The sequence below is a fragment of the Natator depressus genome, chromosome 2, assembly GCF_965152275.1.
Source record: "Natator depressus isolate rNatDep1 chromosome 2, rNatDep2.hap1, whole genome shotgun sequence".
NCBI lineage: Eukaryota > Metazoa > Chordata > Testudines > Cheloniidae > Natator > Natator depressus.
In genome coordinates, this window is record NC_134235.1 from 69266693 (window position 1) to 69292295 (window position 25603).

Consider the following 25603-nt stretch of genomic DNA (forward strand, 5'->3'; position numbering starts at 1 on the left):
ATCACCTGTGTTTTGATAGCCGCTCCTCTGTCATCACAGAGGGACAGGTGCAAGGTTGCAGAAAGCACAGGACTGGAAATGTAAACTCATTCATTCATTCTCTCTGCTTTTATTAACAGTACAAGTGGACTCTATAGCTCAGGAGCTCAGGTAAGAACTCACACAGTTTACATTTTCTAGCTTCATTATCTGATTATACTGATGGATCATTCCTTATATATAGCATATTGGATAAAATAAGGAATGCAGTAAATGATGCATTCATGTAATGATATATTAATTACCCTACAAAGAGTGCTTGATGAAGATTCCCTTTTTAAGTGAACCAAAAGTAAAAATGAAAGGTTATCAATAAACCCTCTCTCATCACAATTAAAAATTAATACAAATTGGGCATGCTCCTGAGGTGTATTCTGTGCATATACCTCCCTTGACTTTAGCACCCAGAACCTATTAAGTTTCTAGTTAATCCTCAGGATCCTTATACTGAGCATTCTATGAAATGTTGTTACCTTTATAGGTTTAGTTAATAACTTTTGCAAAATAGCCAGGCTTTGTAAATTGTTGTCAGCTGAACATGCATAATTTGTTTATTTGCCATCAGTTACCTGCTGAAGTTTTGTATTTTATTGAACTAGTACAAAATAAGGCTGATCTTTTCCATATTTCCATAAACCATGACAATCTGGTCAAAAACATAAATTTGACAGGGATCTTTCTGATCCTCAATAATTTGTTAAATGATTAACATCTGAATTTTACATTTAACCATAATACCTGAGGATAGTGAAATAAACTGTTTGTTTAATGTTTATTTTCTGAAATTCATACATATTTTAAGAAATGTGTAGTGGAGTTTCCATTAACTGTTCACAAATCTCTCTCAGAACAAGCTATGGAATAACTACAAGTTCTTGAAGAGTAACTTCCCCAGAAGAAAAGTGCAATCAATTCAGGTTCAATATTAGGAATAGAACTTTAGAACTTCAGATAAAAGCAAGTAGCAAGATTGATATATATGCAAAGGTTCCATCATGAAAAATATTGTCAGGAGATTACATTAGTTTCTTAGGGCTTTGTCAGCAATTATGACAAAAGGAGCACACAACAGCAGGTGGGTAAATACTGCAAAATGTCTTCCACAGTATTCACTGGAGTTTTTTAATGAATTCAATATGGCCAAGATCAAACCTCTTCAACAGGCATGTGAACTAGTGAGTTTTATTGACACGTAGAAAATAACTGCTTGTGTTCTCATCCAACCAGAGAACAGAAACTACCACATGACTTATCTGGCCAATCACAACTAAGCAAAATAGTTCAACTTTTGAATGCTAAGTAGAGAATACTTACAGCAAGTTGTTTGCAATTGATCCATAGAATAAAAAACAAATGTTTGTAGAATAAACTTGAATGATGAGTAAATATCAGGAACTCCTAAGCTGCTTTCAGATATTCTGTGAACAGAAAGATAGGCTAATTTATCAGATAATTATTTATTGTGAATTATTCACTCAACTCTACCACATTCGTCTGTACTGCTTCATGTTTCCTGAAATTTAGAGTGTCTCCTTTTCCCTCTGTGCATCCCTAATTTATGCACCAGAAGGATGCGTTAATCTGAAGAGGCAGTCATCCAAAAATGAGGATGGTCCATGTGTTCATAAGAGAAAAATGTTTGAAAAATAGAAGATGTGTAAGTTTCTTCAACACCAGGGAAGCTGTAATTTATGCATTACTAGTTTAGTAGGTTTTCCCAAGCAATTTTGGTGTTCTCTGTGAAACACATACTATCTTAGCAACTTCCATGTCACATATTACTCTTTCTGCCAGAACATGAAGAAACATACACCTGTTTGAAATATAGTGATAAATATTCAACAAGGGTTTAATCCAACCTCATTATACTTGGAATTTTGGGACAACAAAACCCAATATTAGCACATGCAAATGAGATAGTTGGTGTCTAGTCAGATTGCCATGTGTATGTACAAATCAGATAACAAAAACATTTGAGCACAAAAAATTGTGTATGCAAAAATTATATATAATGAGGGAGGCATAGACTGTTTTTTGAAAATGTAGTGCATACATTTTAGTCTTGTTACTCTTACCTATGAAATTATAAAAGAACCATTGCAAATCCCCCCCAGGAAATCAAGATTGAAAATATCATTTAATTTACTGGGTTTTAGAAACAGATATTTGGAGCCTGTCTCTGTTCTGACCAACATTCAAAATGGTGTGTTGACTGGTTTAAATCCAAGCTTAATTAATTTACCCTTTCCCCTGGTTTATCCCACCTGACAGAGCACTTTTTCACTTCTTATTGAGTTTTTATTTTAAAGTGCCTTGGGATACTTCTGTATGAAAGGCACTACATAAGCTTACACGCTCAAATTGTATTACTATTAATTTCATAACATTGAGTGGTTCTACATCTTTTGTCACCCTATTCTAATTTTAGAAGTTATGTTTTACAATCATAAAGAAACAATGAAGCTAAATGAAAGGTTACTATCAATGAAGTTATATGAACAAGTTAGACCCAGAAAATGTGATAGTACTTGAAAATCTATTTCATGTGAACTGCAGGGGTGCTCAGGACTTCTTAACTGAAGTCAGTGGCAAACTGAGCTTTCTGAAATGGTGTAAGGAGAATCACTGTGTGTGCTCAGAAAGTTCATCATCAGTCAGCTTTAAAGGGTTTGCACTCTAAAGCTTTGGGGCCCTCTCTGACTGACTGATCTGTTTCAGTGGTTATGTTAGATATGGAAGAAACGGGCTTCATGTGTCCAAAGATTAAACACTCCATAAAGGGAAGAAGAATGCCAACTTCATAAAGATATTACTTCATGATAGAAGTCTAAGATCTCTAAAGCAGAGTAGAAATATAGAGTGGAATTCTAATCCTATTGAAGTCAATGGCAAAACCTCCATTGACTTCAGTGGAGCCATGAATTTAAGCCATGTAGTGGGAAGAACATTTTCCCTTTCCCCAGGTTTCATCAGTTGACCTAGGAACCATATTTTATACAAAGAAATTCTGCCTGGCTATTTTAAATATTGACACCCTCTTCCTCTTTATTTTCATGACTGGTTTTGAACCAGTTACTATATCAAACAATTTATAGCATCAACCCATTCCTTTCTTTTCAGAATCTTATGCCACTTTATCTGATCCTCTTGCCTCTTTTTTTTCCCTCAGGCTTTGTAAGCCAAACATTTGCATCTTTTTACGTACATCCTAATTCCCAAACACATAATTACTTTGAGCCCTCTTGTCAAGGTTCCTCCCCCACTCTGAACTCTAGGGTACAGATGTGGGGACCTGCATGAAAAACCTCCTAAGCTTATCTTTACCAGCTTAGGTCAAAACTTCCCCAAGGTACAAAATATTCCACCCTTTGTCCTTGGATTGGCCGCTACCACCACCAAACAAATACTGGTTACTGGGGAAGAGCTGTTTGGACACGTCTTTCCCCCCAAAATACTTCCCAAAACCTTGCACCCCACTTTCTGGACAAGGTTTGGTAAAAAGCCTCACCAATTTACCTAGGTGACTACAGACCCAGACCCTTGGATCCTAACAATGAACAATCCTCCCAACACTTGCACCCCCCCTTTCCTGGGAACTGTTGGATAAAAAGCCTCACCAATTTGCATAGGTGACCACAGACCCAAACCCTTGGATCTGAGAACAATGAAAAAGCATTCAGTTTTCTTACAAGAAGACTTTTAATAAAAATAGAAGTAATTAGAAATAAGAAATCCCCCCTGTAAAATCAGGATGGTAGATACCTTACAGGGTAATTAGATTCAAAACATAGAGAACCCCTCTAGGCAAAACCTTAAGTTACAAAAAAGATACACAGACAGAAATAGTTATTCTATTCAGCACAATTCTTTTCTCAGCCATTTAAAGAAATCATAATCTAACACGTACCTAGCTAGATTACTTACTAAAAGTTCTAAGACTCCATTCCTGGTCTATCCCCGGCAAAGACAGAATATAGACAGACACACAGACCCTTTGTTTCTCTCCCTCCTCCCAGCTTTTGAAAGTATCTTGTCTCCACATTGATCATTTTGGTCAGGTGCCAGCGAGGTTACCTTTAGCTTCTTAACCCTTTACAGGTGAGAGGAGCTTTCCCCTGGCCAGGAGGGATTTCAAAGGGGTTTACCCTTCCCTTTATTTTTATGACACCTCTCAACTGGTTCCTTTCATTACATCATCCTTCCTATGATACACTGGTCTGAATCACACATGCTATTTCAACTCTAGTCTCACTGTAAAGTTTTACACAATGCCAGAATAACTTCTGCCAATATATATTCTGTAAGGTACCCCAAGGCCAATGTGTCCTTTTCACTGTTGCTAAATATGGTGCAGAAGATTTGTGAGGGTTTTTTTCTATTATCCTTTATCACTTTCTGGTCTGTTTCCTGTTATGGATTCTGAGTTATATTCTCTCATTCAGATAGAGTCTCTTAGGCTATATCTGCACTGCCTACACCCAGCTTGGACTACGGGGCTGTGAATAGTAGTGTGGACCAAAGTACTGTGCTGTAACTCCCCTGTGTGGCCATTTCAGGCATGAACTAAAAGGTTCCTAATTCACATTAATGCAGTCCACTTCAAACATGACCTTTTAGTTCATGCCCGCAGTGTCTTCGCAGGAGAGTTACTGTGCAGTACTTTGGCATCTGTGGCTATTCAAATCCCCATAGTCCAAGCTGCAGGGCAGCGTGGACAAAACCTTTGTGCATGTCTGCACTGCTGCTAGGGGGTGCGTTTCCCAGCATAAATACACAGACTTATGCTTGCTCAGCTTGAGCTAGTGGGCTAAAAATAGCTGTGTGAATACTGTGGCACTGGTGGCAACTCGGGCTAGCCACATGAATCCAAGCCTGCCCAGCCCCCTGGGTTTGACGTTGGGCAGATAGTCCAAGTTGCTGTCCATTCTGCAACATCCACACTGCTATTTTTAGCACACTAGTTCAAGCTGAGCTAGTGCAAGTCTCTCTATATCTTCTGGGAATCACACCTCCCAGCTGAAGTGTAGACATTCCCTCAAGGCCCTGGTTCTCCTTTCATTATACTGGCTTTATGCTGATGTAATTCCGTTGACTCCAGTGAAGTTACACGTGATTTATATTGGGGTAAATGAGAGAAGAATCAGACCTTTAGTGCTCTTTATCCCCAATATCCTCACCTTGAACTTCTTTACAATGAATTCTGCAATCCACTTAGGTACCCAAAATTCTAAAACTGTCTAAGTTGTTTTGAACTGATTTCTTCATGCATCATCTTTACTATTATTTTATTAATATTTCACTTTTCTAAGGCTCCCATCATTATTCAGATACTGCAGATGTTAGATACTGTGGTATCTAAGCATCATTTCCTAAATTAAAAAAGACACCAACAATCCTTCATGAGAAGAAACCAATTCATGTTTGAACCTGGTATCTCTCAGTCATCGCATCCCTGTTTCAACCAACTGCTGTGGTGAAATGGAAAGAAAGAAGAGGCTGACTTTAAGATAATTTGAATCTCGAGATCTTAGAAATTTAAAGGACCAGGATTATGAACTGTGTTCAGTATTGGACTGAAAGCTATAGTAGACTTGGGAGTATTAGTGTGATATATTCTCATTAGTCTGCTCCACCTGACAGATGGGATAGATGGTATATTGAACCATCTGTATTTTAGGGACTGACATCTGGGTCAGACCAAGGGAAAGCAAATTGGACTGATCCAGGTTTGAAATAACAAAATCATGAATCATTTTGGCTAGGTCCATATCTAAATGGAAAGGGTGCAATCTCCTAGCTAGCTGAAGGTGAAAGCAAACATTCTGGGTGGCTGCTGTATCTAAATATTTGTAATTAGTGAAGAGTCATAGAATCATAGAATATCAGGGTTGGAAGGGACCTCAGGAGGTCATCTAGTCCAACCCCCTGCTCAAAGCAGGACCAATCCCCAACTAAATCATCCCAGCCAGGGCTTTGTCAAGTCTGACCTTAAAAACTTCTAAGGAAGGAGATTCCATTAGGATCCCAAGATTTCAAACTACCTTGACAAATGGAGAGCAGATTTCCTCAATGATGGATAAAGTCACAGTTTCTGCTACTTCTACAAATACTTTCACTTCCCACCAGATCACCTCTTGAGCCAGCTTCTTTTTTTTTATGCAGAACCCTTATTCCTTCACACTCTAGAACAGCAGAAGGGCTGACCTGTCCACTTTGAGTGAGAGACAGATAGAGCTGGATATCATCAACATATTAGTGGCAAGAGAGAAATGATAGGACAGAGCTCCATGGAATTCAATGAGGATGTTCTCTTGGTGAGAAGAAACAACAGCCCATCACACCCTCTGCTATCTCTCTGGTAGGAAGGAATTAAGCCAGTAAGCCAATATCATAATTAGCAATGTTGAAGGAGCCCAGTATGTCTTGCAGCACTAGAATGAAAGTCTGGTCCTTGCCCAGAGCCCTCAAGACATAGTTCATCTGCATAATTAATGCTGTATCCATGCCAAACTGCATTCTGAAGTCATACTGGAAGGGGTCTAAACAATTATTATTATTTTACAGTGCCCGGTAGCATGTTGGGTGCCTCACAGTACAGATGAGAAGACATGATCCCTGCCCCATTAAACTTACAATCAAATTTCAGACATTGATGGATTGAAGGTGATAACAAAACAATAGTCTAGAAAATGTGGAGAAAGGAAGGGCAGAGATTTATAGTGGTAGATGGCATAGCTACTCAGAAAATTTTAGTGTATGATGAAGCAGATGTGTTTGTTATCATTATATATAAAAATAGATAACTGTAATTGCTGGTGACTCACTTTTCGTAGGCTTCATGGCAGAAGTAGATCTCTAGAAAGGATTTGCATGTGAAGAGGGCAATAGCCTTGCAGACCAGCTCAGAAGGGTTTTTCCATGCATAAGGGGCAGCATGGAGAGGGTTGTAAGAAAAGTGGAAAAATGAGGCAAAGATTGATATCCCAGCACATACAAGGGGTGTAATGAGGTGAAAAAATAAGTGTTGAGATGTTGCTTCAGTTGGTTAGCCACTACCTTCTTGGTGGTCTTACTCAAGAAAACAGATTAGAGGTGGGGCAGTAGTTGGTGAGGCTGGTTGCACCAAGTTATGGTTTCTTGCTTGCATGGGGCTGTTGCGTGCTCTGAATTCCTCATAGTGAAGCTATTTTATGTAGACTTTATCAATTCCCTTACTGGTTTTGATTATCCATGAGGAGCAAGGATGCCTTTTGAATCTGCTGACTCAGGCTTTCCGCAGCACCCTTAGAGCCACAGCTTGTGTGACTGGCCTAAACTCAGTTAGGGAAAGTAGTATGGTTCCCCCCTTTGGCTCCAGTTCTGCTCCCAGAGAGTGAGATAGTCTTGGAGTCACTTGAGCTTTTCTGCAAAGTAGCATAACTGTTTACATTTAGAGGTATTTAAGTCTGAAACTATGTGAAGACATTCTGGATTCCTTAGACACCCTACTATCCAGACCAATTCTATTGGCTCAGACTTTTCATAAATAGGGATAAATGCTAAAAAGGACTTTAATAGTCTCCTTCAGTAGCATTTGATTATACTAATTTATCAGTCCAATTCAGATTTATTTCTTCATCTGTGCAGTTCAAAACTTATTCCTTCCCATTTTATATGCTACAGGACATCAATGAAGCATAATGATGTTGGGGAGGAGACATTTAGGGGCCATCAACTAAACAGCTGTGGACAGAAGATGGGTTACAGTGTCCTACTGGCCTATTGATGGTTTGGACCTATGGCTGGTTACTAGTTTCTAGCTTGGAGTTCTAGAAACTAGTGGAATTTGATAGTTTCCAAAAGCAGACTGGCAAAATTATTCTACCTCCAGACAGATGAGAAAGCTCCTATCTTTGCTTGAAGAAGGCAATGATATAACTGTAATACAGTATTTCTTATGCTCCCTGTTATAACTCTCAAACTGAAAAGGAGATCAAGTTTGTATCCCCTTTTATGTTGGAGGTAAAGATGTGTAGATGTGGAGAGTACCTGTAAAAAGTCCATGTTTGTCATGTTTGGGGCATGAACCATGTGGACACTGAAACCTGTCTGTCTATCATACTTATAGTGTAGTATTCGAGCACCTAATAATCTTTAATGTATTTCCCAAGATGAAGAGTCATGGTGAATCTACTACATGGCTTGATAGCACCTCCGTAAATTCCAAGAGGAAGCCAGTTAGGTTGCACAGTGGTATATACACTGCAAGGATATCTACATTGACTTTGCCTCAGGAAATTGCATATTGGGAGCACACTCTCAGATGATTCTGACCATGACCAGAGGTCCTTCCTGCAGTTGAGGGTTGGATGTAGAAAATATTGCCAGTTCTCCTCCTCAGGTTTCTCTAGGATCGCGATGTTCTGCGTGATTGGCTGGGTCAAGCTCTGCCAGAGTAGAGCCCCACTGTCATTCAACCAGCTTTCAGTGATGTAGTTAAATTCATGAATTTCATCTGAGACAAAGTTATGAATGATGTTGGTTTTGTTGACATCCAATCTTGCATTAAAGAGCTCTAAGCTTAGTGCCACCACACCCAATGTCTTAAACTTTTGTTTGCGTTAAAGACAAAGAGACAAGTAATGCTTGTGTACTGTTCACTCTCTACTCAGGGAAAGATTTTTTTCATCCTGTCTCCCCAATCCTGAGCCTATTAGAAAATAGAATGTTAGAGAGCCATTAAAATGATCATCCTCTTCTTGCTGTCCCATGCTTTTTTATACAATAATTTCTCACACTTTCCTGAAACCCATATAAATTTTGTCCATTGTTTGATCCCTTTCTGCCAATGTTATGATGTTCTTAAAGAATTTGGGGTAAAAGTTGCTAAACCAGAATTTTTTCCTAAAAATCAATGAGGACTCTCTCACTAAACCTGACATTAAAAAAATCTGTTTCTGTTTTCACTGATATTTGATTCCAAAGTACAAAAAGCCCAATGATCACTATGCAGTGCAGTTTAGAATGAGGCAAATGTATGCTGTTCACAGCACTAATAAAATATTAATGCTGAAATTCACCTATCCTTATTATTACATCCTGTATGTCAACCGTTCTCATTACCACTAATAAAACGAGTTATAAATATAAAACATAACTGCAGCCCAGTTTACAGGTCTGTGGTGTCTAAGATCCTCCCTTGTTTCTTTCTCCATCTTCCAGTCCCCCCTTAATTAGTCATCAAAAGGCTGGGCTTACAGCTTTGGCAACTTTTCATAATTCTGTCTGCTTTTTTTTGCTTTGGTGCATTGCTGGACCTAACATTTTTACCCATTTCATAGTCCCCTCTCACTACTTCCCTACTCCGGGAAAATATATTGCATCTCTGGGATGCTAACTTACACTTTTTTTAATATTGCAAATTACTACTACCAAAACAAGAATATTTGTTTAAATTCAATATTTGATTGTGCCCCAAATTTTCCATTTTCAAATACTCATATCAATGAGTTTTTGTTCACACACAAATTCAAACAATGGCTTCATACAAATACCTAAAGTGACATGCAAACAAGGATATTCATGAATGTATGTGAGCAATTCCTTGTATGAATATGCATGTATGTGAGCTCCTTATTTGTTATTCATTGTCCTCCCATGTTAAAAGTTTGTCATCCAGTCAGGGAGAAGAAATAATATCACATGATTTTGATGACCAAATACAGACCACAGACAACAAATAATGAACTGAATATTTTGCAAACAATTCATAGGTTGACAATTGTTTGCCTTAACTATCTAGTGGGTAGAACAAATCACTTAATGAATGAGCAGAAATAAAGATCTGCATCTGATACTATATTTAAGCCTCTGTATGGCTGCATTTGCAAATCATAATATTTAAAATGAATAATTTGTCTAAGTCTTGTAGATACTAAAATGCAAAATGAATTCAGGCTCATTTCTCCCTAACTTTCCATGCCTATTCTTTGCTACCTGTAGTATTGCCTATCTTTATGTGTTGGGTTTATTTACAGTGTATAAAGGGTTTATTTTATGTTTTATCTCCCTATTCCATTTTGTTTTGTTTGACACATTATCTCCATTTTTATTTTTAAATGTTTTTAGCTACGAAATGTATTAACTTCCTCTGTCAGTAATTAATATGTCCAATAACTGATAAACATATTATGAGCTTCCTTTTTCCTAGATGAGTTTTTTATGTCTACTATATTTATTTCTAGCCAGTCATCTTTAAGGCTTCTTCCCCAACACCAACATCATATTTTCTGGGTTTTGTCTTTTCCCTTTAAATGCTCAATTTAATTAAAAACGTTTAATTATTCTCAATTTCTCTGCGACTGTAACTGTAGTCTTATCTTATGGGCCAAATTCAAGTCATTTATACCCAAGTTGCCGTGTTCCAAGGGATACATATAGATCATTCACAGTTGGTCCCACCTGAGAGCACATCTCTATGTTGTCCATCCACTGTAAATAAACACTTTTGCATTCCTAATTTTATTCTGCACCTTCTCCACTAAGATTTTATATTGCTAACAAGTTACTGTCTTTTCCATCACAACTTCAGTCTTCTGCATCATACAATAAGTATTTTCCTACTAACCCTGAGTATGCTTAGAGAGTCCCAAACATCCTAATGTCTCCAACTGAATGACACCCAGAATTTTATAGCCCCACATAGTCATTTACTTTTATGGCTGGTCTTTTCTCTATGGATGACTGCAAGCCACCCAGAGATTTTCATGCCAGCCAATGACTTCTGCCTGTTCTATGTTGATTGTGAAATAGAGGCGAATCACCAGTTAAATTGCTGCCCTTGGCTGAAGTTAGGGATTGCATTCAGCCAGGGAAAAGCAGGTTGGAGAGGACCCTAGATACCCTGCAGATGTCAAGAAAAGGGGAAAAAATATACAACAAGGACTCTTTCAACATTCCAAAGAGATATTTTTAACTCTTTAAATATTATTCCAGCTTTATAAAGCTGTAGAAACCCACAGGGCCAGCATAGCCATGATAAGGGTTTCAGACAGAAGCACCAATGGAACAGGTTTGGATCCTGGGCAAGTGGACAGCTTAAATTCCCACTGCCTCTGGAGTGCACAAAAGAGGAAGGTTTGGATTTTCACAAGATCGCCAACAAACAGTGATCTACTCAGCATGTTTTTTCTAAGGTAACTTTTTTTAAGCATTCACTGTTTGTAGCAGGCTGACCTCACACCCTGCTGCAGAGCCACGGTGTATGGTTTACCATGTGTAGGGCACCCCAGAATCATGTGGATGTTCTTTACTGTTTTGTTCTCTAAAAGCTTCAGCCAAATTCTTGCTCAGGCTCCCAGTGAAGTCAGTTGTTCCACTGAAATTCACCTAAGTAAGGGACTGACTGAAAACTGGATTAGGACTTTAGGATTTGGTCATTAGTCATTTTTCCTCGATTCCGTTTGTACTACTGTGTTGAAGAGTTTTTTTGGCTCCAGTCAGCAAAAAAATAATGTTCCCAAAACTGACCTTTGTTGAATTTAAACTGTCCATTTGGTAAGGGCCCAAATCTGCAGCCTTCATGGATACAAAACTCCCCTTTGTGTTTACAAGGACTACAGAGTTGTATCGTAGATCAGTGTAGCTTGGGTTCCAGTAATATTTTCATCAGCACTTTCTCTTTCTTTAGGCTACTATATTCCCTAGCCGCTGTTTGTCAGAAGCTGGGAATGGGCAACAGGGAATGGATCACTTGATGATTACCTGTTCTGTTCATTTCCTCTGGGGCACACGGCATTGGCCACTGCCAGAAGACAGAATTCTGGGCTAGATGGGCCTTTGTTCTGACTCAGTATGGCCGTTCTTATGTTTTTATATGATTGTAATACCAATAGTGCATCATGGTTTACAAACAGTTGAAATGAGTCAGAAAATAAAAAGTAGTGAAAAAAATATTTTTTTCTGTCCTGTTGTTATTAATGATCTCCTTCATGGTGGAGAGTCCTCTGTTTAAGTCATATTACATTACACAAGCATGGTATTTAAAGAAAAATGAAAAAGCCGTTATAGAACCACACTACTGTACTTCTGGGCCTATGATCTAACTAAAATATGGGTACATATTGGGGTCTGAAGGTACTTGGCATTTAGCCTCATGCTTCACAATCAGCTTGAGGCATGTGTCGATTTCATTACGATAGCATGCCTTTTCCTGAATTATTGCTGACTTATTATCACTCTGATCTTTTTACATGCTTCTTTTTATTTGCTCAGTCATTTCACAGTCCAGTTGTTCCTTTTGGTCAAGTGGCCTATAACATTAGTTTACTGTTTGAAACATTGCCAACTTCAACGCATAATGACTCAACACCATTACGCATTTCTCCCCAATCTCCTCTTATGGGGGCTAATAAATCCTCTTTCACCAATAAGGCTGTACCACCTCATTTACTTTTCCTGCTTGTCTTTTTTAAATAAACTATATCCTTTAATATCACATTCCAGTCAGACTTTAGTTATGATATATTTTTCTCTATATCATTATGTATATCCCTTGAGCGCTCTTATTTTCTTCTTTGCTAAACTTTTCATTTGTATATGTAGTAACTTTAATAACCCCCATGTTATTGAGCTTATTTTCCTCTATATTAGTGTCCATAAATACTTATTTCCCTTTTATCTTCCTCCCCATCCTTTCTGTGCACTCCTTTCATCTCTGTTCAGTCTGTGTACTCGTCCTTCCCCCATGCAGCCCTAAATTGAACTCTTCCTATGACTTCTCACTATGGGAAGAAATTTGGCCTTGTTCAGTGGTAACTCTTTCTATCTGTATGGGTTCCTTCAACTGCAAAATATTCTCCAGTAACCCACAGAAACAAACGCCCTACTTTCTTATCCTTTCACAAAGCTGTGAGCCAAGTAGATGCATCTGTTGAAGACAGAATAGGGAGAAATACATTTATTTCCTTGTGAGAGATGGTAGAAATTGGGAAATATAAATGTTGTTATTGTTGGATTATTATTATTATATTACTGGACCAAGAGTTGACTGCTCCTGAGAATCTGTCACTACCATTGAAATCAATGGGAGTTGCAGACACTCAGCACCTTCCAAGATATGATCCACTCTATTGTTGTATATAAATGCATAATCAAATATATGTATTTTTTGCCAGATCCTCAGATGGGATAAATCATCATCACTCCACTGAGCTCAATATCTGGCTCTTTATTTTTATTGGGTCTGATTCCAATCCCCTTTACTCTCAAGACCAGAAGATATCTTTGTCAATTAAGGGTGGGGGGGGTGGAGATTTCACAATAGACAATTCACAGAAATTCCACACTCCTCCTGCTATATGCCAACATTCTGATGCTCTTTTGGCTTTCCCAGCTCATGTTTCCCAAGCCTAACCTATCGTTGTTCCAAGGCGTGACAGATTGCTAGCTATAGCACCTTGATCATTTAGGTAATAGTGTCACAGAGATGACTGCAGGCTTAGTGGGACTCAATCTTTTATGGTGGGGTGGCAAGCTCCTTCTGACACATGCCTATACTGCGTTTTGCAGTGCTTGGAACCTAAAAATTAAAGGCACACATGGGGAAAAGAAACGGACTGTGTGTATGTTGTGAATGAGACACCATGCAAATGGACCAGGCAGTGCGGCATACCTGGTGGCTGAGGGAGCACCCTCACCCCACTCATTCCATTCTCATGGTTGTACTGTGGTCCTCCTAGATCCTGCTCCTCACACTGTCTTCAATTGCTCTCCTGTTCTTCCTGATTCATCCACTGTACCCGAACATGATGTTTGTTTGTTTCTCCAGTACTTTCTTGGGACCTGATTCTCTAGAATAAATCAGGAGTAACTCTACCAAAGTGAATCAAATTATGTATTGGCATGAGAGAACAGAATCAGGTCTTTTCAGCTTTTTCCTCTAAGCCTCAAAAGGTTTCTTCTAATCCTTTTGTCAAACTTTACCAATCTGTATTGTACCCCCCGAACAATTTCACTCTATGTGAAGCTTTGCCACACTACCATCCTTCTGGTTTTCCACTTACTCTTTGGTCCTCTACCCTGCTCCTTGGCTTTAGTAGCCCTTTCTTCTTTGCTGTCCATGGATTCATTTCAGTGATTATTCAAGAAAAGTAAGAGAAGAAAATCATCCATATCAACAGATTGCTAAATCAAAGGGGGAAAATTAAATGTATCAAATGATATGGTACCAGAAAGAACAGTGACTTAGGAAAATGAAGCTTTTGAAAGTAAGTGGTGGGAAAAAATGAGTGCTAAAGGTCCAGAGAAATTCAGCAGGTCAAATTCAGCATTAGTATAATGTCTGTGTAAGTAATACAACAATGTAAGTTGGTCAAACAGGTGTTAGTAAAAAAAATGTATCTTCTGATTTGGTGTGCTGGGTATTTTTAGACCTAGCATAAGTGGTTGTAACTCCCCTTAAAATCTACTAGAGTTGTACCCATTTATGCCAGGTCTGAATCTGGGTCAGGAATTCAGGTGATGATGAGACACAAGTTAAAGTTTCCTGGTACAATTTCCCCGGTTCCAAACTCTACTTTCCATTCTGTCAACTGGTAAGTTACATTCAATAACATACAAAACTGTTGAAAGTCAAATCAGTGCAACTTTCTATATGTTAGTTGAGCACTTACACCCATCCCATTTATGGTCCATCATTTAAGTCACTGCTCAGTGTGGTTCAAAGACTCCCCTGGGAGCTACCCCCACTTACTTCAGCCTGAATTTGGCTCAATGACTGTACCAAGTAATGGCAAATGTATCTAATAATCACTCTTACCTGGTCAGTGATTTACTAAGACATTCATACAACACCCATCACTATGGTGTCCAAGGAGGAAGGAGAGAGGCAAATGGGAGAGCAGGAATACCACCAGTCTGACATCTCTGTTATGCAGATAACATTTATCTATTTACTTTGTATAAATCAGGATAGAGTCTGATCTCAGGTTTCAGAGTAGCAGCCGTGTTAGTCTGTATTCGCAAAAAGAAAAGGAGTACTAGTGGCACCTTAGAGACTAACCAATTTATTTGAGCATAAGCTTTCGTGAGCTACAGCATCCGATGAATTGAGCTGTAGCTCACAAAAGCTTATGCTCAAATACATTGGTTAGTCTCTAAGGTGTCACTAGTACTCCTTTTCTTTTAGTCTGATCTCAGTTACACCTGTATAAAGGAGGAGTAATTCTACTGATTTGCAGTCCCAGGCTGCCCCAAGTGCAAAATGTCCTCCAAATAGGACTTGTCTACCAAGCCTTTCAAAAGAATACATCAATTCCCCAATTCTGATTGAAGATGCCTGACTTTCCTTGATATGGTTTATTGATTTAAATTCTTTTCAAATATGTACTTAAGAAACCTGATAGAAGGTCTGTCTCGTTCATGAAAAACAAAATGGTGGGCTCAGTTTTCCCCTCTGTCTGTGTTTCATTCAGTACAGGGTGGAGGAAGGAACCATCAAAGAATCATACTTTCCAGCTCCAGAATGAGTTACAGCAGCCTACAAGCTGCTCCTACTTATGTCACTGGAACACGGTCTCTAAAGGACCTTCAGCCACTGGAGAATCTCTGTAGCAAATCAGACCTCCATCATGCCTTTTCCTTGCTTTATCCCTCCCTCTCCTAATGTGATCCCTATGTTGGGAGTGGGAGGAACTGGCTTTGCCAGTTTTACATTGTGAGGGAGTTAGCCTTCACTGGGGGGATTCTTTGCTGGCCATTTACAACCAGAACCTGGTCACTGTGCACTGCCTGAGTGGAATCAAGAATCTGGCCCTGTGTGTCTGATAGGAATAAGGATCTGAATGTCTATAGACTGGTTTCTGAGTTACTGAGGCCTTATCTGCATTACAGAATATTATGATGTTTGAACACAATTGTGAACAATTGATTTAGATAGCATGATGCTGACCACAACTTAGCAGTCAGGGCAAATTGTGTTCAGTATCTTGTCAGCCAATCACAAATCAATGGAACTAACCCATTTTCTCAAATGTAATATCTCACATTGGATTCCCTATTAGCTGAACAGATTATTTTAACACTTGCATAAAGTCACAAGTCATCCATGACTGAACGTCAGACGGTTCTTGTTATCACACACAAATAGTACTGTAGAGTGAAAAACAGTATTCAAATGTCTCCTTCATGCCTAAACGAGTCTTAATTGGGTTAATGATCCAATTGTTTATCTTTAGATTTCAGTCTTCTTGAATGTGCTTTCCCATTGCCAGAAGACCTCAGAATATCATCCAACATGTGACTGACTAGAATTGTTTGTAAACTAATGTAATTTTTACTCATCACACACTGGTTTTACATGCCATTGCCCTAGTTAGAAATAACTTCTACATCTGAATATTATTCTCAGTATTTTTATTGTTATAAAATAAAATGTATACACATGCTCAATTTTCCAAAAATCTCTCCACACAGCAACTAGAACCAGCTTTCCCCTTCAGTTAAGTTAGCCCATTCATACATTTATTTCCTCACAAATATTTAAGAGTAAAAACTAACTAGGGCTCACCCTTGTGCCCATTCATGTTAGTTGAGATTTTGCCCTTAATTTCAAAGGGAGCATGATTAGCACCATGATGATAAACATAGTGGATGAAATCTTCACAGCTGTTTCATCTCCTTTAGCCTAGTCAAAGTGCCAGAGCAGCATAAGGGGCCCTACAAGCTCTATGTATGACCAGAGAAAGATTCTCCCAGCACAGGCACTGGGGTAGACAGCCGTAAGGCTGTCTTCTGAGGATCCCCTTGCAAGCCCTGGCACAGTGGATATGCTGTGGCAGGGTTGTAGGGGGGACTTTCATCCTCCTTCCTTGTGTTTTGGTGTGAGGCATCAGGATACAGGGCTACAAGGATTCTGGGCAGCAATGCAGCACACAGGCAGTGGGAGCCAGGCTATGTAACTTATAAAGGTCCCCAGGTCTGTCTGTGTTACACAGGGGACACAGAACAACCCTGGATTGGGAGGGTGCAAAGGCAGCTTAGCTTCCTCTTCTCTTGGGCTGCGAGTCCTGTGCTGCACATCTACTCTAGAGCTGGAAGTGTAAATCCCAGCTCTAAAACACATACCCACACTAGGTCTGATTGAGCTAGCACATGAGAAATAGAAGAAGTGTAGCTGTGGTGGCAGGAGAGGTTAGCCCCCCTGAATACCAACCTATGGTCTCAGACAGAATCATACCCAGGCTGCTAGCCCATCCCATCCCATCCCATCGCCTTGTTTGGGTGCCTCTTTCTATCTCTCAAGGAAGTAAACCTGGTAGGGACTCAGGCTTCACAGTTCAGTCTGGGCAATGCACGCTGCCTCACAAAATTAGTATTCTCTGCCAGAAATTGCATCACCTTTTCCCCCTTCAAATAACAGTAATGTCTGCTAAATACATTTGAACGTATATGGAGGAGCCATGTCAATTATATTCAGAGAACTATACAGTGGCCCACTTTCTGTGATGTATCTTTGAGTATAGTAGGGAAAGCCGAGTGTTTTCACATTCAGTAAATAACTGCATGGAATTAGAAATGCCACACAAATCCCTGAATTTTGACCTTCAGTGGAGACTTGGGTGTTCCAATTCACTCCTGTAAAGACACCAACTTGTATCTTCTATCTATGAAGAAACAGCATAGTAATTTCATGGCTCTGTCTCTCTTCCTATTGACAGCAGCCCAGGCTGGGCACTCTATCCCTCTTAGCTCTCTGGAGCTACAAAATGTACACATGCTCCTTGAGTCTTTGTAATTCTTTAAGTCGCATAGTACTGCCTATCATCTTAACACTATTTAAACTGGTCTCCAACTACCAGTGTTCCAGCAAATGCTGTTCTATGAATAGTATCGTTTCTCTTCATCCATTGTATTGGTCAGGCTAGCTGCTCTCTAAGTTTTTGCCTTCCATCATTGGCATCTCTTGCATTGTTTGCAATTACCTTCAATGTCTTTGGTTGATTTCACCAATAAAATCAACCTCTAGCCCAGAGCCAGTGTCCATTCAACTGCCACGTAATCAGTCTCATCATGTGTCCCTAAGAGAGAGACCTCTCCTTTTGTGCACTAGGTGTTACCAATTGCTGCCACCCATCACCATCCTTGAAATATGATTTATGTAATTCTCAAGAGTGTACATTTTCTGTGTGTTGCACTCACACATCTACAACCTAAAACTTTGGTTATAGCTCTCACAGTCACTCTGTTAAGACAGCCAATCAAATTCCATCTGCATCTGTTTCCTAGGTAACCAACAAACAGCCATAGAAGAAGACTGCAAATTCTGGACAGGGGGAGGAAAGAATCCTTAAGTATTTCTGCTTTTTTCAGTACTTTTGCACTGTTAAAAATGGAATAAAATAAAAACCTTAAAACTCATTGTAGAAAACCACAATATACGTAATAGATGGCAGTGACTGAGAGCTTTACTGCCACTTGTGAGAGAGGAGGATCTGTGTAACCTAGCTGAGACAATGATAAGAGGACAGTAGCATTTGACTGTCACTGTATATTCCAGAGTATCGCATGATACAAATGTATAACAAAGGTTTCCAATTGTTCTGTTGCTATAAGGTAAAATATTGACTGTAACTTGATTAGGAATTAAACCTGCAGCCTACAACTGAATTAAAGTTAATATTAGAGGATGAGGAGGCTGACCCATCCTTTAACTACCAAGCATTAATTGGGTCTGGCATGGGGTTAAATCGCCTCAGATCCTGGAGCCAAGGAATGAGGGTTGATTCTCTTACCTGAAGTGGCATCACTCTGTTCATAGTTCAGTCTGACACTGGATCCTACCACCCAGTGAGGAGGAATGAGGGAGCAGGTGACGGGGAACTCAGTCAATGAAGAGTTAAGACTCTCTTGCCCCACAAGCTTACAGATTCCACCAGTCCTGTGCTGAGCTTTACCCCAGGAGCCTCTTACTTGGGATACCAACTGGAAGTGTGACAGTGTTCTCTTCCTCTTTCATTTGTTTATTTAAACAATATGCACTCTCTATTCACCCATGGCAGCCTGCAGGAGACTGCGAGGAAACTGGAAAAAGTTAACCAGATATCTACCAGTCTTGCCAAGAAGGAAAAATTCTTTCCAGATCCCAAAAGAGTTAGACTCACAGCAAGATGGAAAATCCTCCACTGACAATCATGCCATCTATGGGGAAGGGCAGGCAGGGCAGTTTCCAGTGGAAAGAATGGCTGCTGTGTGCCCTGGAATGCTTAATAGGGGGAGGGGAGTTCACTGCAGCCATTCAGCTTTCTTGCTGTCTTCAAATTGGCCACTAGGTGGTTAGGGAAAGTGGAGCACTGTTCCACGCTCCGTAGCCCCATCATTCACCCATGCACACTCTGGGCAAAAAGAAAGGAAAGGGAAGACCCTAAGCACTTTGGATAAAATTGTCAAAAATGTCTGTGTCCTATAAGCATGAAAACTTTCCTTGAGGCTCTTCTTTTAACACAAGTAATTGTCTTATACTTTAACCTCTTGGCTTGTATTATGATATTTGATACAGGATTGTTTTTAGTAGCTGAGCCATTTGATTAAAAATCTGCTCATTATAGACAGTACTAAAATGATTTATTATTCATAACATTTAAGTACAGTTAAATTGGGGGAAAGCATGTATTGGCTTTGGGCTCATAACAAAAAAAAAAATCTTCTCCCATTTTATGAGCCTCAGATTACCAAATAACCTTGACAGCTGAATCAGTGTTCCATGACAACAAGCAGACCATTGATAAATAGCAACAAAACTATTAGATGTTGAATTTATGAGATGAGTAATAGTGAATCTAAATTATAGGTTTACTGTTTGACAAACTACAGCCTGACATAGCTCTGTGTGTGTGTGTGTAAAAGAGACACAGACAGAGAGACAAACTTTTTAAGACAATGCTGAAATGGGTACTTCATGAATGCTGATATCTAAGCTGATAGATTAGATTAGATTAGATAAGATTAGATAAAGCTATAAACAAACAAATATCTACATAGTAGCCTGAGTCTCAAATTCCTATGTTGCCTGTTATCAAACATCTACATTTAGAGACAAATGGACAACGTGTCTGTCTGTGCATATGTATACGCACATACTATCACAAATTTTAAAAAGCAAATCTGTGAAAGGAGTCACAAACTATAAAAATAAATTTACTTTGATAAGGAAATTTGTAGTAAGATCAATAGTCAGCAACTGCAATGAACTGAAAATTAAAATCAAGAGTATGAAACAACTACATGTAGTAAAGTTAGAGTGTTTTGTTTTGGTTTTCCTTGAAGAAAATATAAGATTGAGGGTAAGAGGAAGAATAGGTTCTTGGTGAATTACTTAAACTGGCTGTGGAAGTTTGGTTGATTTCACTCAAAATTCAGAAGTAGCAACTTAAAAGGACACTAACAGCAAAGGCAGGAGGATTTTTCTACTGGAGTTAAAAATGTTAGTCACTTTTCTGGCCTGTGAAGAATAAGCTGAGCTTCCTAAGAAAGAGTCAATCACTGCAATTTTTGGCACCTATATTCTCAGAGAAAGGTGTCAGGAATAAGCCTATATAAATTTGGTTCTGATAAAATATATTTATTTTAAGCAGAGAAGAGGAATCTCTAGAAACTCTATTGGAGAGCTAATTGAGCCTGGCTGCACTGGTTAGACAAAGGAATATGATGTGGGCAAGCTAATGCATCACACTGCTTCATAAAGGAAAAGCCCTCTGGCTCTAGAGATGTGTTTACAGCACATTTGAGAAGAGTCAAATCTGTGAGTGTCCTGGGCTAAAATCAGTGGTGGTGTTCTGGATCTACAGTGATGTGACTAGAAAAGGAGTACTTGTGGCACCTTAGAGACTAACCAATTTATTTGAGCATAAGCTTTCGTGAGCTACAGCTCACTTCATCGGATGCATACTGTGGAAAGTACAGAAGACGTTTTTATACACACAAACCATGAAAAAATGGGTGATTATCACTACAAAGGGTTTTCTCTCCCCCCACCCCACTCTCCTGCTGGTAATAGCTTATGTAAAGTGATCACTCTCCTTACAATGTGTATGATAATCAAGGTGGGCCATTTCCAACACAAATCCAGTTTTTCTCCCCCCCCAACACCCCTCCCCCCCCAAAAAACACTCTCCTGTTGGTAATAGCTTATCTAAAGTGATGACTCTCCTTACAATGTGTATGATAATCAAGGTGGGCCATTTCCAGCACAAATCCAGGGTTTAACAAGAACGTCTGAGGAAGGGGGCGGGGGAGGAAAAAACAAGGGGAAATAGGTTACCTTGCATAATGACTTAGCCACTCCCAGTCTCTGTTCAAGCCTAAGTTAATTGTATCCAATTTGCAAATGAATTCCAATTCAACAGTCTCTCGCTGGAGTCTGGATTTGAAGTTTTTCTGTTGTAATATCGCAACTTTCATGTCTGTAATCACGTGACCAGAGAGATTGAAGTGTTCGCCAACTGGTTTATGAATGTTATAATTCTTGACATCTGATTTGTGTCCATTTATTCTTTTACGTAGAGCCTGTCCAATTTGACCAATGTACATGGCAGAGGGGCATTGCTGGCACATGATGGCATATATCACATTGGTGGATGTGCAGGTGAATGAGCCTCTGATAGTGTGGCTGATGTTATTAGGCTCTGTGATGGTGTCCCCTGAATAGATATATGGGCACAGTTGGCAACGGGCTTTGTTGCAAGGATAGGTTCCTGGGTTAGTGGTTCTGTTCTGCGGTATGTGGTTGCTGGTGAGTATTCGCTTCAGGTTGGGGGGCTGTCTGTAGGCAAGGACTGGCCTGTCTCCCAAGATTTGTGAGAGTGTTGGGTCGTCCTTCAGGATAGGTTGTAGATCCTTGATAATGCGTTGGAGGGGTTTTAGTTGGGGGCTGAAGGTGACGGCTAGTGGCGTTCTGTTATTTTCTTTGTTAGGCCTGTCCTGTAGTAGGTGACTTCTGGGAACTCTTCTGGCTCTATCAATCTGTTTCTTCACTTCTGTAGGTGGGTATTGTAGTTGTAAGAATGCTTGACAGAGATCTTATAGGTTTTTGTCTCTGTCTGAGGGGTTGGAGCAAATGTGGTTGTGACTGAGAGCAGAATTTGGCTTCAAAATTTGAATTAAACAGAACTTGAAGTTATCATACATTTGCTTCCAAAAGGGGTTCCATGTTGACCATCATACACAGGGGAGTGTGGAGTCATGTAAAGAATGTAAATCAGAGCTGCATCTCCCCTGATGCCAGTTGATTTTAGTTATAATCAGCTGGGATTTCCCTGCGGTTTGTTCCCAGAGTGAAACTCCAGGAGGCAGGGGACCCTGTTTCTGGTACTCTTTCTTGCCTGTGGTCTGCCAAATTCTTGAGTTTGACTACCTTTTAGGATATTGTTATACACAAATGTGTTTCATGACATTTTTGCTGACATCACAGGGATGGGCTTGTAATATGTAACTAGGGAAATACATTGTCCCAATTTGCTTAAATGAATTCAGCAGATTTTAACAACAGCATGACCATCTTTCTTTCCTTCTTTCCCCCACTTTAGCTGTGGACCATTTATTTAACGCTTTTTGGAAGATACAGTTTAGTCAAACACAAGTTATTGGGCTCATTACAGAAGTAACTGGGTGAAATTTATCACAGAAGGTCAGACTAAATCAGGAGTGGGCAAACTATGGCCCGGAGGCTGCATCTGGCCTTCAGATGTTTTAATCTGGCCCTCAAGCTCCCGCCAGGAAGTGGAGTCCAGGACTTGCCCTGCTCCAGCACTTCAGCCGGGGAGCGGGGTTGGGGGCTTGTCCTGCTCCATGCATACCGTGGCTCTGTGTGGCTCCTGGAAGCAGCGGCATGTCCCCCCTCCATATCCTATGTGTAGGGGCAACCAGGGGGCTCCGCACGCTTCCCCCACCCCAAGTGCCACCCCTGCAGCTCCCATTGGCTAGGAACCACAGCCAATGGGAGCTGCAGGGGTGGCGCCTGCAGACGGGGCAGAGTGCAGAGCCGGCTGGCTGCACCTCCATGTAGGAGCTGGAGAGGGGACATGCTGCTGCTTCTGGGAGCTTCTTGAGGTAAGAGCTGCTTGGAGCCTGTACCGCTGACTCCCTCCCATGCCCTAACCCCCTGTCCCAGCCCTGATCCCCCTCCTGCACCCCCAACCGCTCATCCCCACCCCAGAGCCCGCACCCCCAGCTAGAGACCTCACATCCACACACATCCACACCCCAACACCCTGCCCCAGCCCGCAGCCCCTTCCCACACCCTGAATTCCTCATTTCTGGCCCCACCCCAGAGCCTGTACCCACAGTGGGAGCCCTCACCCCCTCCCGCATCCCAAACCCCAGTTTCATGAGCATTCATGGCCCCCCCATACAATTTCCATACCCAGATGTGGCCCTCGGGCCAAAAAGTTTGCTCACCCCTGGACTAGATGATATAATGGGCACTTCTAGCCTTAAAAAGTATTAATTTAGATTGTGTGGGAAACAGCTTTATCAATGGAAATGAGGACAGTATCAGTTCCTAAATTATCAGAATATCCATTGGAGGTAAATTTGGAGTTTGACAAATGAATGAAAAAGTTTAAAAAAGTAAACTTTGATAGTTTTGGCTTATAAAGCATTGTTATGGTTCTTTCTACTTCTTTGTCATAATTTCAACCTGTTTGCAACACCATGACTATTATGAGTGATACAGTATTGCAGAACTTCAGCAACAATGACTAATAAACTATTCCATGCAGTTTTTTGCAGGGTACATTATGCACTTCAATCCACACTGCATATTCCTGGTGGGCGTGTCTGTGTCGGTATATGTCTATGTGTGTCAGTGTCTGTGGGGCACCATTTCCAAAAGGGACACTTATTGTGCTGTGATATTTGTGGTATACACTATTCTCAAAAAGAGAAATACCACAAAATTCAAAATACATTTAACTACTGCAAGCGGTTGACATCCAGGTTTTAATGGCACTCACAGTAAGTTTAGCATTCAGTAGATCAAGAGCATCCACTGTGTTTAAGATGCATGCTGGTAGTATTCTAACAGCTCCTAAAATTGCAGATCTTCATATTTCCATATCCTTCATGTTTATAGTAGTGGATTGCCAAAAAGGTGCTTGGCTAGAAATGGATTTTTTTTTTAACAAAAAGCTTAAGTTTAGTCACATGCTACCATCCAAAACAATCAGAACTTGAGCCAATTTAGCACACATAAGATATCTTGGAAGGATTAATTTATGCTGTTGCGCCTTGTAATATGTGTAACCAATAGGGAGCTGTTTGCAGACATGGAATTTTGCAAATCTTGCAGCTAAATCAGAGAGCCAAATAAGAAATCCAGTACCCAAGGGCATTGTGTAGATTTATGATGCTCCCTGGGGTCCAGAAACCAATGAGTGGATTACATTGATCCATAAATGCAGTTTTTTCATCTGTGACAGATATAATATGAATGCTATTAGTCATATTACATAGCTGCATTCCCCTGTCTGAGAGAACAATGACCACAATGAAAATTACTTATACAAAAAGTGAGAAAAGGGTTGAAGAATATTGTGTTGTGAGGCAGATCTTTTAGTGAAGTGTCACATTTTTACTTCTTAGCTATGATGTGTCACCTAGATCAGTGGTGGGCAACCTGCAGCTGGTGGGCCGCGAGACAATGTTTACATTGTCCGTCCGCAGGCATGGCTGCCCGTAGGTCCCAGTGGCCGCGGTTTACCGTTCCCAGCCAATGGAAGCTGCAGGAAGCTGCGTGGGCTGCAGGTTGCCCACCAATGATCTAGATTGTCATGCCACTCAGATGCTAGCATGGTGGGGGCTATATTGAATACACAGATATGCTAGATAGCTGACAGACATATAAATATTCAGGTCTTGTCACAACTGAAAGATATGTTTAGATTTTCTGCTAACCTTCCACTCCAAAAGCTTGCATACATGTGAAACAGCCACCACAAAATGTTACATTACTCAACCTGTTGTGGAAGGCATAGCATATTTCACACACATTTTTGTATTGCGGACCTATATATAGGGTATCAGTAAAAGTTATGATCAAGTTACAGGACTACATTCTCAACTAGTAAATGGCACAGCATCAATAAAGTCTAAGGATCTGGCCTATGATATGTAGGGGAAATATTTATTTACTTATTTATTTGTAGTATTTTATAGGAACCAAATATTGCATATATTGTAGTTCCTGCTCATGCACGTTAGCTGAGCGGTTCAACCAAAGTTTGTTTTCATATTCCCTTGAGATAATGTTGTCATAATCAGCATTCTATGCACATCATGTTATATCTGTGGGAATATGACTTGGAAACCTATTGAAAATTGCTCAGTTACAATGAGGTATAGGGCAGCCACGAAAACCTCTTAAATAGACAAGATATATGGGCAAAGATAAAGCAGTGAATTGACACATTGTACTGTCCATGACACTGATGCAATCCCATTGGCATTGGTGGGGGTGCAGTAGTGTAATGGGGAGGAGAATATGGTACACCATGTGCGCCAGAAGTATATATCTGATTTCAGCTCTTGTGGA

General features: G+C 40.0%; 1 protein-coding gene across 6 annotated transcripts in view; it reads left to right on the forward strand.

Moving 5' to 3' along the window:
- The window catches only part of ST18 (ST18 C2H2C-type zinc finger transcription factor), a 200000-nt gene that overhangs the window by 118487 nt on the left and 55910 nt on the right, over positions 1–25603 (forward strand). For all 6 annotated transcript variants that reach the window (XM_074944393.1, XM_074944391.1, XM_074944392.1 and 3 more), the window contains one exon: positions 120–150. In XM_074944393.1, coding sequence (XP_074800494.1) covers positions 120–150 — 31 coding nt within the window. The remainder of the gene's footprint in view (positions 1–119; positions 151–25603) is intronic.